The sequence below is a fragment of the Equus przewalskii genome, chromosome 3 (genome assembly GCF_037783145.1).
Source record: "Equus przewalskii isolate Varuska chromosome 3, EquPr2, whole genome shotgun sequence".
NCBI lineage: Eukaryota > Metazoa > Chordata > Mammalia > Perissodactyla > Equidae > Equus > Equus przewalskii.
In genome coordinates, this window is record NC_091833.1 from 109559289 (window position 1) to 109576161 (window position 16873).

At 34.8% G+C, this 16873-nt stretch overlaps 1 protein-coding gene across 4 annotated transcripts in view; it reads left to right on the plus strand.

Moving 5' to 3' along the window:
* RAB28 (RAB28, member RAS oncogene family) overlaps positions 1-16873 on the plus strand; it is an 89265-nt gene that overhangs the window by 60310 nt on the left and 12082 nt on the right. For all 4 annotated transcript variants that reach the window (XM_008522525.2, XM_008522518.2, XM_070613225.1 and 1 more), the window contains exon 5: positions 13494-13597. In XM_008522525.2, coding sequence (XP_008520747.2) covers positions 13494-13597 — 104 coding nt within the window. The remainder of the gene's footprint in view (positions 1-13493; positions 13598-16873) is intronic.

Below are 16873 nucleotides of genomic sequence, written 5' to 3' on the forward strand. Positions count from 1 at the left end.
AACGAAACCCGGGCTGCTGAAGCAGAACATGCGAACTTAACTGCTGCACCTCCGGGCCAGCCCCTTTGCTGTTCTTTTCAGTTTCATCATCTGTATATGCTTCACTAAATAATATTTAGTTTTGTCATTTAAAATTTAATATGAATGCTATCATTTATATGTATTTCTTTGTGTCTTGCTTCTTTAGCTCAGCATTTTTGTGCTACTCATTCTTATTGTGGTATGAGACTTGAGTTCATAGAATTTTCAGTCCTGTATTATATTCCTATAAAATGAAGGAATATATATTATTTTAGACAGTTGATATTTCGTATTTCTTTTAAGGGCCTAAAAATATATATATACTTTTTACTTTTTTTCACTTTTATTTAATTAATTTATTTTTGTTGAGGAAGATTAGCCCAGAGCTACCATCTGTGCCAGTCTTCCTCCACTTTATATGTGGGTTGTAGCTACAACATGGCTGATGAGTGGTGTCAGTCCACGCCCAGGATCTTAACCTGTGAACCCCAGTCTGCTCAAGCAGAGCGTGCCAAACTTAACCACTACACCATGGGGCTAGCCTCCTAAAAATATTTTTTCTTTATTCAACAAATACTTTATGAGTGGCTGTTGTATTAGGTGCTTTTTTGTTTATCTGTTTTTGTTCTTAGCTGCACGTAACAAAAGAACCAAGTAAGTGTAACTTAAAAGCTCAGAAATGAGCTTATTCTCACTGTATTTGATTTCATAACATCTTAATTTCTGTGTCTCTAAAGCATCATGAAACATTTGAAAGGAAAATCCTAACCTGAGGGAAATGTTTGGAACAAATATGGCAGAGGTCCTTATTATAGAAAGCGCTTATACACACTGATAAGATAAACGCTTAAAACAGTAGAAAATGGGAAAAGGAAGGAAGAGACATTTCACAAAGAAATTTAAAAACTAGTATACAGGAAAAATGTTAAACTGCACTGAGGTTTTCAAATTTATACTAGAAATTAGCTTTTTGATGACACCTTTTTTCTTTATCTGTTTGTGGATCTCTGATTTCCAGGCAGTTATATTTTTTTAAAAAGGTCAGTTTAAGAATCTACTAAATCAAAGTCAAGTTCTGGTAATTTTTTATTTTCTTGCATTAGCAATTCTTCTAATACAGTATGATTTACTATGTCATCATAGAAAGACAGCATAAGAGAGTGTACATGGCGGGGTAAAATTAAACACATGCTCACAATCAAATTAATGTATTTCATCTGTCTTCAACTAATAACAATCTGTCATGTTATCTATCTGAGTAGGGGCATAAACAGTTTATTTTGTGTTTGGAGTAACTTCCTGGAGGTAGTTAATGTGACAAGTAGTTTGTCTGAATTGAGTATAACCAGATCAACACTCTAGATGTTTCCTTGATAACCTAAAAATTACTGTGAAAGTCTGTACAAGTGCTATATTTGTATTTTTGCTTTTACTTCTTTAAGTTAGACTGTGACATATTTTATAATCATTTCACTGAGAATATTCTTTTTCTGCCATCATATATGGACTGAGCAGCAAAAATAGTGTATACTTTTAATGCTTTCTTTCCATTGACAGGGACTAGACATTAATAATATAATTAAGTAGCATCATATAATACTCTCCCTTTTTTTAAAAATATGAAGTAATACATTGTAGTTTGAATGAAAAAAGTCATATTCATTGTAGAATATGTCCTTATAGCTTGTGAAAAATGAATATTTAGGAAAATAGGAATATTGTAAAGTCTCAGGCCTATATAAATATAATGTAGATTTTATTGTAATGTTTTTCAAAATTTTAAAATTTTACATTGTTTAGTCAGATCTGTACCTTTGATTATTATACATTTGATATATCTAGTTCTTCAGCTATTTATTACGTTTAGTACTGTATCTTTGAAGACTATTCTGTTCATTATATCAGTAATCCAATAGATAGATACAATGGACATCCTGAATAAGGATGCCTGAATCCCAGTAAACAAATAGGACTTAAAAAGAGAAGTTGTCATATCCTTGCCTTCTTAGCATTAGTGTGTGTGTTTTAGACGTCAAAACATATACATAATTTTAAGCACATGTAAATCAAATTTAATAAATTATTAAGGGTGTTTTAGTTGTCATGTTTGGGCTAATCATGATGGATCATTTTTAAACATTATGTAATTTCTCGATTTGTATGTACAGCTGCAAGTACTTTGTAAAGGACTTTATGTAATCAAGTACTAAGGCAAAGAGTATCTTTTTATTATTTTATAATGCTGATGGGCTCAGTTTTGTGATTTATTCTTATTAATGAGTGTTTTTAAAGTACTAATAATTAATGACCAAGTATATGAACATTTAAAGTTTGTATGTCTTTATTCTTTTAATTAAAATTCTAAATAAAAGTTAGACTAAGTGATCTTGCCCAAAGCTGATATTCTTTCTTCTTTCTTAGACACTAACTGGATTTGGAATCAGATGGTTTGCTTCTAATGCTGGTGCTACTAATGACTAGCATTGGGACTTTGGTTACGTTACTCTGAACCTCAGTTTTTTTGTGTGTGAAATTAGATTAATGCTTTCCTATCTGCCAGGATTGTTATGAGGCCCTGAAGTGTTCTGTACGTTTTGAAACGGAGTTTAGGTTGCTTTAGAAATCTCCTAAAGTGGTTTCTCTGCATCTGCTTTTGCCCCCTTCCTTCCTCTTCATCGTAGCCAAAGTAATGTTTTGAAACTGCAAAGCTCACATGGTCCCACTGGTACAACCCTCCAATGGCTTTGCATTGCTGTATTTGAGTAATATCCTCATAGTAGACTACAGGTCCCCACTCTTGTTCGTTATTCTTCGTTTCCCTCAGTTGTGCTTATTTTTCTCTTTGAGCTTTTGTTCTAGTTGTTCCAGTGACTGAAACGTTTTTCTCTTCCAACCTCCTCTTAATTTGGTTGGCTTATTCTTATTCTTTAAATTTCAGATTAACGAGGTCTTCCATGGCTATCATAGATAAAATTGTCGTAATTGCTCTCCTGGTTCTTATCACTCTGTTACTGTCTATCTGCTCATCTTCCCCTAATCCTACCCTCATTTTAGATTATGATAATTGTTACATTGCCCTGTTTATTTATGTGTTTACTTGTTTACCAGTCTTTCTCATTAATGTGAGAGTAAGGATAGTATCTATTTTGTTCTTTAATGTATTGCTTGTACTTAGTGCAGTACTTGACTCATAATAGGTGCTTATATTTATTTAATAAATGACTTTTAGGGTATTATTTTGTCTCTTTTAAGGAAGTACATGAGCTATCCTTTCCTTTTTCTTTTCTTTTTCTTTCTTTTTTGTTTTTTTGGTGAGGAAAAGTGTCCCTGAGCCAACATCTGTTGCAATCTTCCTCTTTTTGCTTGAGAAAGATTGTCTCTGAGCTAACATCTGTGTCAACGTTCCTTTGTTTTGTACGTGGGATGCCACCATATTGTGGCTTGGTGAGAGATATATAGGTCCATGCCCGGGATCTGAACCTGCAAACCCAGGGATGCCTGAAGTGGAGTGCGTGAACTTAACCACTATGCCACTGGACCAGCCCATATCTTTTTCTTTTTTTAACCTGCGATTTTTGCAACTACACAGTTAATGTGAACCATCTTTAGGTTGATTAATGTGTAGGACTGTAATGACTTTCAGGAGGAAGAATAATCAACTGTATGTGTATAAGTATAAAACTTGCCATCTTCTTCAAGGGCCGGCCCCGTGGCCGAGTGGTTGGGTTCACCCGCTCCACTTCAGTGGCCCGGGGTTTTACCGGTTGAAATCCTGGGCTCAGACATGGCACTGCTCATCAGGCCATGCCGAGGTGGCGTCCCACATGCCACAACTAGAAGGACCCACAACTAAAAATACGCAACTATGTACTGGGGGGATTTGGGGAGAAAAAGCAGGAAGAAAAAAAAGAAGATTGGCAGTAGGTGTTAGCTCAGGTGCCAATTTTTGAAAAAACAAAAAACAAAACTTGCCATCTTCTATTTTTAAAGTTATGATTTAGATAATGGTAACTATTTATGTATATGAGATGGCTGAACTGAAAAGAACGTCATATTCATGAAATCTATAGGAATGCAACATTTTTTATCATTTATAATTTTGTTTTGAAAAGCCTCTGAATTTAGAAACAGAATTATCACTGTATAGGGAATGGAAGTGTTTTGAAGCCAACAGGGGAAAGTTGAAGATTTTCTAACATGTGTCACCCACAGGATTTCCTTTTTGTGCTTATATTTTTGTGTGTGAGGTAAGATGGGTGAAAAGAGTAGCTGTGTGGATGTTATCTATGTGCATATAAACTTCTTAGCATCCCATGCAAGACCCTCATGCTGATTTCACCAGCTCTTAGAAGCTACGTTCTTTCAGATGCTTTTGCACACATTCTTTTGGAAAGGAATGTACATCCTCTCTACTCCCAAGGTTGTCTGGCTAATTTTTCCTCATTCTTCAGGAGTTAGCTGAAGTGTCACCTTTTTTGTGAGATCTTTCCTGTTCCCCTAAGCAGTTTTAGAAATTTCCTTTCTCTGTTCTCCTGTCGTACTTTGTCTTATACAGACCACTGTTGTTCTCTTGGTTTCAGAATTTTATTGTATATTATCTTTGTACATATATTCCTCTTAGCCTTCCCAGCAGTTAGCACTTAGAAGGTGCTGGGTAAATATTTCATAAATAAATGAATGGATAGATAAACCACAGTAACACTAGCTAATACTTATTATTATGTGCCAGTCATGCTCTGTGTGCTTTATATGTATTTACTTATTTTATTTATTATGATAACATTGTGAGGTATGTATTGTTGTTGTCCCCATTTTATAAGTGAGAAAACTGAGACAAAAAGAGATTAAGTGATTTGCTCAAGGTCTTACAAATAGTAACAGAACAGGGAATCAAACCCAGGCAGTTTGGCTCTGGAGACTGCATTCTTTACTACCACATTCTATTTCCTCTCCAAATGAATCAGTGAGTAATTGAAAAACTGTACATTTGCCTAATGTAAAGAGTTGAGAAGTTCAGAAAAGTTATTTCTTGTATGAGACTAGTTCATGTATATAATCCATCACTCTAGATCAATAAAATAGTAACAAAGATCATCTATTGTGGTATGAAAAATTTTGCTATATTTATATTTTCTTTATGATAACGTTTGCCATATTGTGATTTTTATCAGAATTGTTTATTGTTTATTATACACCATTTACTTCCTGTTACTCGTCAAAATCTTCTCTATATCCTAATGTATGAGCCACTTTATCCTGGAGGTTATCCAAGTAAATAAATTTTGAATCATCACATAAATTTAGGAAGTCACTGTTCCATTGGAATCAGCAGGGCCAACTGAAGGATAAAAGTGACAGCTTTAGAATCAAAATTCAGATTTGTTCCTTCTAAATCAATGCTTTGAACCTCAATAAAATCAAAACAAAATATTTTAAGAAAACGATACTTATTTATGGATGAAGTCATATGTTATGTGTTTGATTTGTTTTAAAATAATCTGAGAGTAGGGATATGGATGAAACAAGATTAGTCGTGACTTGATAATTTTTGAGACATCTTTCTTTTTATCTTCCAACAAAACGTATTGGTAAAGGAGAATGCATTTTTGGTTTCATGCTATTTTCCATGTATTACTTGAGCCATTTAATGGCAGAAGAAAGAACATTTCTCCAATGGTACATGTTTATTTTTCCCTAGTAAGTATAAAAATGCAAAAGATGCGTCTCAATTTATAATTTAATTTGATGTAATTTTGTGACCATTTAATTGGGTATGACCTCACCAAAATCACAGAGACATTTATAATGCTTATATTTTTGTCTTGCTAATTATAACTTTGAGTTACTAGCTCAAGACACAGTATATTCTCAGGAAGAAGTTCATTGTTAACAAGAGTGGATGTAAATCTATACTTTAAATTGTTTTTCTGTTAGTTAAGGTAATGCTAGATCCTATGAACACACAATCCCTAAAGTTTCAATGTCTTAGGACAATAGAAATTTATTTCTTATTTAGGAGTAAGACCAAAACCAGGTAATGCTTATCAGTAATGGTTCATCGCCTTTTCAGGCACCCAGACTTCTGGCTTCACAGTTTACCATGAAAAAGGAAGAGTAAGGACTACCACACATGGAAGTTTTTTGTGGGTCAAGCCTAGTAGGTATTGCTGTCACTTTTTCTTCGTTCAGAAGTTAGTCTTATGGCCACACCTAACTGCAAGCCAAGCTGGGAAATGTGGTATAGGTGAATGAACAGCTATCCAGTCTGCTCAGCTTATCATTATATATTTATTTTTCTCTTCTTTTTTTCAAGAACAGTAGAGGATCTTAGATTTTACCCTACTCGGAAGCTAATGAATTAGTCTGCTAACACCTTGGTTACTGGCAGAAGGTGTGAGGCTCCTGGGTGAGAGACAAAGGACTTTATTACTTGTTGCATAGGCAGCAGGACGAGCTCCATATTTGCATTGGTTCTCCTTACCCACAAAGTTCCGCTAGGGCAATCTAAGGGAACCTGCACAGATGATGTACATGCAGTGGTTTGTATCACAGCTGAGGAACCCTGAGCTTAGGAAACTTAAATCTTTTGTAATGGGCTATAAGTAAACCTCTGACCTTTGCTCTGGAGGGAAATATTATCTTTATTATACCAGACAGTGAACAAACTTATACTTTATCCCTGAGGGATAACTATCTCTAGGCTGCTTGCCATGTAAACATCCTTGAAAGGATGGTCCAAAACAAAAGCTGTCGTTTTTAAATTTTAGTCTTCCCAATTTTAATTTTTAAAAATTTATTTAAAAAGTTCTAGTGTATTTTTATTTGTTTATGCATATATACATATAATATGTTTATAAAGTAGTTTTATTGTATGAGTATTTTGTACTCTACTTTTTAATTTAACATCCTGTACTATTATTGTATATTTCACTTAATTTTTTTTCTCCAGCTTGATTGAAATATAACTGACAAAATTTAAGGTGTACAATGTGTTGATTTGATACACTTATATGTTACAAAAGATTACCATCATGGCGTGGTAACACCTTCATCACCTCAGGTAATTACCATTTCTTTTTTGTGGTGAGAACATTTAAGATTTACTCTCTCAGCAACTTTCAAGTTTATAATATATTCGTGTTAACTATAATCACTATGCTGTATATTAAAATCCCAGAACTTATTCATATTATAATGGGAAGGTCGTACCAACATCTTCCCATTTCCCCACCCCTCAGTCCCTGGTAACCACCATTCTGCTCTCTGTTTCTATGTGTTCGACTTTTTTAGATTCCACACATAACTGATATCATACAGTATTTGTCTTTCTCTGTCTGACTTATTTCACTTAGCATAATGCTCTCAAGTTTCATCCATGTTGTCTCAAATGACAGATTTCCTTCTTTCTCATGGCTGAATAATATTCCATTGTATATGTATGTACCTCATCTTCTTTATCCATTCCTCTGTTGACAGACACTGAGGTTGTTTCCATATCTTCGCTATTGTGAATAATAATGTAGTGGTCATGGGAGTGCAGGTAGCTCTTCGAGATCCTTTTTCATTTCCTTTGGTTAAATATTCAGAAGTGAAATTGCTAAGTCATGTGGTAGTTCTATTTTTAATTTTTTGAGGAACCTCCTTACTGTTTTCTGTAGTGGCTGCAACAATTTACATTCCCACCAACAGTGCAGAAGGATTCCCTTTTTTCCACATCCTTGCCAATGCTTATCTCTTATCTGTTAGGATGGTAGCCATTCTAACAGATATGAAGTAATATCTCATTGTGGTTTTTTTTTTTTTTTGAGGAAGATTAGCCCTGAGCTAACTACTGCCAGTCCTCCTCTTTTTGCTGAGGAAGCCTGGCCCTGAGCTAACATTGTGCCCATCTTCCTCTACTTTATATGTGGGACACCTACCACAGCATGGCATGCCAAGCAGTGCCATGTCCGCACCTGGGATCTGAACCGGCAAACTCTGGGCCGCCGAGAAGCGGAACGTGCAAACTTAACCGCTGCGCCACCGGGCCAGCCCCTTATTGTGGTTTTGATATGCATTTCCTAGATGATTAGTGATGTTGAGTATCTTTTCATGTACCTGTATGTCTTCTTTGGAAAATGTCTATTCAATTCTTCTGCCCATTTTTTAATCAGATTATTTGTTCTTTCACTAGTGAGTTGTATGAGTTCTTTATATATTTTGGATATTAATCTCTTATCAGATAGATGATTTGCAAATATTTTCTGCCATTCTATAGGTTACCTTTTCATTTTGTTGATAGTTTCCTTTGCTGTGCAGAAGTGTTTTAATTTTATGTAGTCCCACTTGTTTTTTTTTGCTCTGTTGCCTTTGCTTTTGGTATCAAATCCAAGAAAGTCATTGCCAATACCTCACCTAATAGTCTTTAAGTCCAGAGATTTTTTTATGGCCAGAGAGTATTATGTTATGTGGTTGTATCATTTAACTGTATCTCTATTTTGGGACATTTATATTGCTTCCAATATTTTTTATATTAAAAGTAACTCTGTGGTGGAGATATAATTTATAATTCTTATTATAAATCCCTGATAACTTATCATTCTTATTATACACCCCTGATGTTTTCCTCATGATAAGCTCTTCCAAGTTGTGTTACTTGGTCACAGAGTATAAATGTTTGTAAGGCTCAATACACATTTCTAAATTGCTTGTCAGAAAGCCAGTACTACCAGCTCTCATCAACACTGGTTGTTCTCATTTTTTTTTTCAGTTTCACCAATTTGAAAGGTAAACGTCAGTACTTAATTTTTTTAAGTTGCATTTCTTTGCATACTGAGATTGAACAATGATTTCACAGGTTTATGTGAAATATTTTAAAAGGCCTTTCAGGTAGTCTAACATTCTGTAACATATGATTATTAGTTACATTTCTGAGAAAATGTCACTTCTTACTGAATTGTTAATATTTTGTGAAGCCCTGAAATGTACTTTTGTTGGTATCTTTTTCTTGTTGTAAACCTAAAGGATAAAATATGAAATACTGTAACTTTCTTTTTAAAATTTATTAAACTAAAAATTGTACATATTATTCTTTCAAACAACTTTCCAGGTTGTATTAAAATTACTCTTATTAACCAAAATTAATTGCATTCTCTTAAGACTTCTATTTCCTGTACCATGTGATTTTAAGAACATGACAAACTTAGTATCTTACCTTTTTTTTTCTTTTCATTTTAATATCCAGGTCAGGGTTAGTGAACCAAGTGATTTTTTTTGCACAGTTGGTTTTGACGGTAAAAAAGTTTGGATTTTCTTGTTCTGTTTAATGCAGTCTTAGAGTTTTTTCGTCTTCATTTTTTTTTTAATCCCCATTTATGTTAGCTACACAAGAAAGCCCAAGACAATGATACCATTGGTGTAGCTCCTGCATTCTTACCCTACGCTACTCTGTCCTCTGCTTTTCAGACACCAGTTTTATCCTTTCTTAACTTTTGAGACTCTTCCCTTGAGTCTTCAGGAGCTTACAAATAAGACATCAATAAAACTCCTTTATTCTCAACATCTTCCTCAAACAAAAGTTTATAAAATTCTTCTTATGTCACTTGCTCACCCAAAAGGACAGTACTGCCTTCTCCTGAAGCTCTTTGAGGTGTTGATTTTTCCCTACTATCTCTATGTTATCATTAGGACTGGATGTGGGGAAGGTGACCTTCTTGTTCCATATTGCTCTTTCCAGATCATTTTCCTTCCTCTTCCCTTAGAGCCCTTAGATTTGAATATCCAGCTATATGATTATACTTCCTGTTACTTAAATTTGTTGGAGTTATCAGCCAAACCCTGAATCACTGTCTTGAATTTCTTGAAGATTTTGGCTCCCGGTCACAGTTATTCCATTACTGTTGCTGTCATGATTCTTGGTAATTTCTGCAGATTATCCTTCTAAAACCTTGGTCTCTTAGTTCCTTGAATTCTTCACCTCCAGTCATCTTGCCCCCCACTTACACTAACATAGTTATTCTGTAGACCTAGTCAATGTCAGTTTCTGCACCCTCTCCATAATTTCAGTATTAATTTCATGCATCCCAGTCTGTCTATTATCTCCTGTCTTTCCAGTTCACTTTCTTTACTAACCAACTCCAGTAATTTTTAAACCCACACAGGACCTTAAAATCAGTTCATCTTATCAGTTTTTCATTTTCCTGAGCCCCTACCTTACCCAACTTAGATTCCATGCTCCATCAATATATAACTCTATTACGTTTACTATCTTCAACTTTCTTGCCCTTCTTTTCAGTTATTGTACATGGTTGGGAAAACCCCAGCTCTACTTAAATGCAAATCTTTATCTGCTCAGCACCTCCACCCATGCAGCTGAATGTGTCTGGAACAAAACCTACCCATACACTGTCTCATTTTAAATTCAGGTTAACTATCTTCAAATGACTTCTCTGTATCTTTCACATCCCACGTGAAATCCATTAGCATATCCTATTCATTTCTTATTCCAAAAATATATTGAGAATCTGCCCCACTTTTTACTATCTCTACAGCTACCACTCTTATCTGAGATACCATCTTCTCTTTCTTCGATTTTTACAGTAGCCTCCTCAGTGGCTTCTCTGCTTTGCATTTGACCGTCTATAGTTTATTCTCAACAAAATAGCCCAAAAGAACTTTTTACAATCTAAGTCAGATTACCTGTTTTTTTTTTTCCCTCACAACCCCCCAGTAACTTCCCATCTCTTTTACACTGGCCTATACGCCCTGCATGATCTGGTCCCTGGCTTTTTAAACCTCATTTCCCACTATGTCCCCTCTCTTGCTAACTCATTTCAGCCCCTCTGGCCTTCTGGCTTTTCTTTGAATCTGCAAAGCATGATCTTGCTTTACTTTAGGGCCTTTGCACTTTTTAATTCCCTCTGCTGGGAAGGCTTTTACCCAGATTTTCTTGCTCCTTAGCCTTCTTAAGGTCTTTGACCTACCTGTTTAAAATAGTCCTTCCACTTATGTACTATTTATTTTTCTCCATAAAATCTGTCAGCATTTGCCATGCTATATATTTTACTTATTGGTCTCTTTCCTTTTGTTAAAATGCAAGCTCATTGTTATATCTGCAGCACCCAGGACAGTGCCTGGCCGTAGTAGGCACTCAAATATTTGTTGAATGAATGAATGAATGATCAATAAAGTGGTTACCATTGAAATTGTTAAGCACTTGTTTAAGCAGGGTGTAGTATGGTTGAAGTAAAAGAAATTGCACGTATACAGTATTAATGCCTTTGTCCTTCAGTTGCTTAGACACACCAAAATGTTAACAGTTGTTATCTCTGGTTAAGGGCATTTTTTATATCATTTTATGAATATTTGGGAAATGAGCATGTATTACTGTTATAAGGAAATTTTAATTCCATTTTGAAAAATAAATTTGAAGAACTAGAAAAATGATATGGTTTACTGAAGGACATAAAGGAAATTAAATCATTACAGCAGTGAGAGTGTTATCACATGTATGAGAGATGAATACTGGATATTAATTTAAGGATGCTGTTAAAAATGTAAGAAAAGAAAGATTTTGCCTGTGTCTCACTATGACTTTACATTTCTGGGTTATTTAGAATGAAATACTCTAGTAACTAAGTCCTCTTAAATGTTGCTCACCAAATTCTAACACAACAGAGGAAAACTTTGAAGTGAAGTTCTGTGAGGGCCTTTTCTGTATCTACTGTCTCATTTGTCAGAATCTCAGTTATTTAAAATAACTTCTATGACTCATAACAGTTCATAATACTGGTGGTGACATTTTAAGGACCTGGATTATGTCTTTTTCATCTTTGGGTTCTCAATGTCTACTACAGTGCTTGGTATATAATAGGTGCTCAGTAAATGTTTGTTGAATAAATGTTTGTTTTCTTCATTTGATCAGTTATGGTTATCTTTATTAGGAAAGGACTTTTGCTTGGATAGTCACTCCCCCAATGCTATAGATAAACTGATGTGGTATTAGGGAGTTGAAGAAGGGGGAGGAAGAAAGGAAAAAAAGAGAAAGAAAAAAACAGAACAATGATAGACTATTTTATTAGAAAGACAAATGCACACACACATTAAATGACAAATTTCACGGTCTTTTTTTAATTGGGTAGTGATTTCATTGGGGAATTTTCCTAGTGACATGATTTGTTCTTAGTCTTGTTGAATTAGGAAAGTATTTTAGCTTCAATATTATGATAAACCAGATATATAAATGTCAATGCTAATAGCTTAGTATTTTAGTCTTCTACAACTTGATGCCTGTGGTATCTGGATATTTTTTGGCCTGTTCTTGTAAATAAGGTCTTAATGATGTTTAAGGAACAGCAACTTGTGGCCAGAAAAGAAAAAAACTCCATATTATCCAAGCTAAGCAATATAAATGGGGCTTAGGAATCTCCCGCTAGATCAGAAATCTCCTAGAGAAAGATCTCTTGAGCCTACAAACTAAAAACCTTCAATATAATTTTAAATAAAGCCTTTTATGTAGTATGAGAGCATTTTTTTAGTTGATAATCAATTGCCACTATTATGTAGGCTTACTAGATTTGCAAATTTACAAGTTTTTACAAGTCTGTTGGGTCCCTTCCTCAGGAAATCAGTTTAAGTTTTTTTTTCCTATATTGACTCAAAGAGCCTAGTTGTCCTTAAATCCTGTGAATATATTTGCCTTATAATTTGACGGCATTGAGTCAACACCCTTATAGGGTCTGTAGTGTTGTAAAAAGAGAAACTGTTCAATAAAGGATCACATTTGAAAAAATGAACTGTGCCGGATGAAACCAGCATTGGATATGAGTACTGAGCTTTGCTTTAAAGCACTCACAACTATTCAAGGAAATATACCCTTGCCCATTACTTTCAAAATGGATCCTTTAGGTTTGGAAAGCAACTGAGTGGTATCTTTGTGCAATTAAACCATAGGTGTAAAAAAATTAAAATAAATATGTAATGAAATATTGATTATCTTTTAGCAGAAAATTAATTATATATTTGTGTTAACATTAAAATTTGTATAGATTCCAGAAATATTCTATCAAAGTAATTAGACTGTTTCAAATCAGATATGTTTGGGTAAGTGCTTCTTACTTTCAATTAATCACTGGGTTTAAACACATCGTTATACTAAGTAGATCTTTTCTGAGTATCATCAGTGTCCCTGAAGCTAAATAGATAACAAGAATGAGCTTTCATTTTTTGAGCACTTTCCATGTGCTGGTCATTGTGTGCTATACATGGAGTAATTCTCAAAGAACTAGATATAACATAGGTATATTTGTTTTCCAAGTTTTTAGATTTAGAGACTGAAGCATAAAGAGGTTAAAGAAGTTGCCCCAGATTACACAGCTAGTGTCTAAGCTGGGATATAATATTGGAAGATAAGTCAAATTTAAAAATGTTAAAAATTTATTGATTGACCCTAATATTGAATTTTGTTCTCTGTTTGTTTTTGTTTACCTTTCTAGTTGATTTGGAGCATATGCGAACAGTAAAGCCTGAAAAACACTTACGGTTTTGCCAGGAAAATGGTTTTAGTAGCCACTTTGTCTCAGCAAAGACAGGAGACTCTGTAAGTAAAATAATGAATACTGAATATCTTAAGTGATGTTTCACTTTTATTTACTAATATTCATAGGAAGTATACTTTCTTTACTTAACTTTTGGAAGAAATTAATTCCTGTTGAAGATTTGAAATAGATTAGCTATAGCATATTTATTCTGTTTATATTTTTAATTCATTTACATAATTTTGTGGCTGTTTTAGGGAATTTAAAAATATGAGAGTTAAAAAGAATATAAATCACCCTTAATTTCAGCATCCAGAGATGCCCATTCATAACCTTATATGATTCCTTCTAGTCATCTTTTTCAGATACTCACAAGTACTAGTGCTACCGTGCTACTGCTGCAGATTTCATTTACTGAGTGCTTACTTTGTGTTAGGCACTGTACTACTCTATGTCTGATTTATAGATAAGTCTTAGAGAGGTTATGTAATGAGGGCCCAGGTTACAGAGCTAGTTAAGTGGGTAGAGATAGGATTTGTAGTGACACTCAGGGTTCACCATATTAACCACACTAAATATTTACTTTAAAAAATTAAGATGACAATATAGAAATAATTTTGTATTTTACATTTTTTTTTTAAAGATTGGAACCTGAGCTAACATCTGTTGCCAATCTTCTTTTTTTTCTTCTTCTCCCCAAAGCCCCCCAGTACATAGTTGTATATTCTAGTTGTAGGTCCTTCTGGCTCTGCTCTGTAGGGCACCGCCTAGCATGGCCTGATGAATGGTGCTAGGTCTGCGCCCAGGATCTGAACCAGTAAAACCCTGGGCCACCTACGTGGAGTGCCCGAACTTGACCACTTGGCCACGGGGCCTGCCCCTACTTTTTAATTTAATATATTTATGTGTAGAAAATTTTGCCATGTCATTCAGTATTATAAAATAGATTTAATAATTCATTAGATTTAATGATCCATTAAATGTTCAAAAATTTATTCAACCAGGTCCCTGTTGTTGGACATATAGGTTGTTTCCAAGTTTTGGACATAATACTCTAAAATTTTGTCCATAAGCTTTGATGTTTTGATTATTTCCTTCAGGTAGATTCCTTGAAAGGAAGGGAATTGAAACATATTGCCAAATTACCACTAGAAAGGCTAATTTATACTACCACCAGCGTTGTATGAGTGCCATATCACTCTATTCCTTTTTTTTTTTTTTTTAAAGATTTTATTTTTTTCCTTTTTCTCCCCAAAGCCCCCCGGTACATAGTTGTGTATTCTTCGTTGTGGGTTCCTCTAGTTGTGGCATGTGGGACGCTGCCTCAGCGTGGTCAGATGAGCAGTGCCATGTCCGCGCCCAGGATTCGAACCGACGAAACACTGGGCCGCCTGCAGCGGAGCGCGCGAACTTAACCACTCGGCCACGGGGCCAGCCCCTCACTGTATTCTTTTTTAACAGTCAAGATTTATTTATTTTGTAATCTTTGTCAATTTGGTAGGCAAGAAAAAATGAAAGGTATTTCGCTATTTAAATTTGAATTTTTTTGATTGCTGTTGAGGTTGAAATTTTAAAAATTTCATTACCTATTTATTTTTTGCTTATAATCTGTTTATAATTTTCTATTGCTTTTTACAATTTTGTATGACGATTTTTTTTAGGGATACCAACATTTGTCGTAATTTTTGCAAATATTCTCCACTGCCCAATTTTTGTGTGACTCTTAATTTTTTTGACATTTGTAACCAAAGGAAGTTCTTCTGTGGTTTAATCTTTTTGATGTTTTTTCTGTATGATTTCCTTCATGGTTTTTGTGTTTAGGATAAATAATAAATAATATAAAGGGTGTTTAATCTTTTTTGGGATCAGATTCATTTAAAAATTTGACCTTTTGGAAGCCTTTCCCCTGGGATAATACAAACAAAGGCACATACCCACACATGCTATTTGAAAAAATACAATATCAATACTCTTTGATAAGTCCATCCATGGATTGGGCTTCTACCCTCACTTATCTTCCTAGGATTTTTTTGCCATTTTAGAATAATTTTAACTTGCAGTATTTTATCTTGTGTTTAACCACTTAGTACTTTTTGTATACTTATGTTGAACCACCCTTAAAAATCCTCATTGTTTTCTTTTTAAATGCAACTTTGAAATGATTTGTTCTTGTGGAATCACTTTAAGACTTATAGTCATCTCCAACTGCAGGTTACTTCTCTTCATTGCTTGAGGAGTTGAGCTCCTGGCTTACTGTACTTTCTCTAATACTACCTTAGACATAATTATTAGTGATTTCAGTATCTTTGTCCTTTACCTTATCTCAGCCACTCACTCCCATGCATTGTCATTACAAATCACTGCAGCTCTTCTGTTATCTCATATTTCAACATCAGACATCCTGATCATTGACTACCATCTCATCTTTCCAGCTCACACCCTTGAATGCCCTAATCCAATCAGTCTGCAACCCCAGCAGGACCTACAAGACATTGATGCTAACACCTTTTCTATGTCCCTAACCTCCTTTCATGTCCTCATTTTCCTCTTCCTAACTTAAATCTCATGGCCAATCAAAATCATTTCCATGCACATACCTTCAATTCTCTTTCCCCTCTTTCACTTTATCAGACTTACTTGGCTAAACCTTAACTCTGATTTGAACTGGGCCCCCACCTTTCTATGGCTGCACCCGTGTATTTGAACATGATCAGAGAAAAACACAGAGGCATGCTGGAAGTTTCACTTAAAATTTGGAATTTCTAACCTTAACTAGGCCCATAATGATCCTCAATAATTATAGCACATATCCTTAGTCCTTTGTCTCCTCCTCACCCAGAAGACTGTTTCATAGCTTCTCTTTTCTCCTCAGATCTTCAAAACTTCCTTGTCCATTCTTTCAGCTGATGACTTTGTTTCTTATTTTACAAGAAATTTGAAACAAACAAGGCAACTTCCACGTATTCCTGCCACCACATCTGCCCCCACTCTCCTTCCCACCCTTCATGTGTTCCCATATCTTCTGTCTCCTTTGTGGTTACTGTGGGATGAATTATCTCTGCTCTAGCTAGGGTCAACTCCTCCATTGTGCATCAGTCCCTCTTCTCTTTGCCTAGTAATGAACGTTGCTTAGCAGTTCTCTCTTCCCTACATCATCATTTTTTTCAGTCTACTGGATTATTCTATCAGCATACAAAATATTGTGACTTTTCTTAATCTTAAAAACAAGAAAACTCTTGATCCCACTTCTCTCTCTAGCTATTGCTTGCTTTCCTCCACTTTCCAGTAGAATGTTTTAAAAGAGTTGTCTCCAGTTCTCTTCTCCCAGTTTCTCTTGA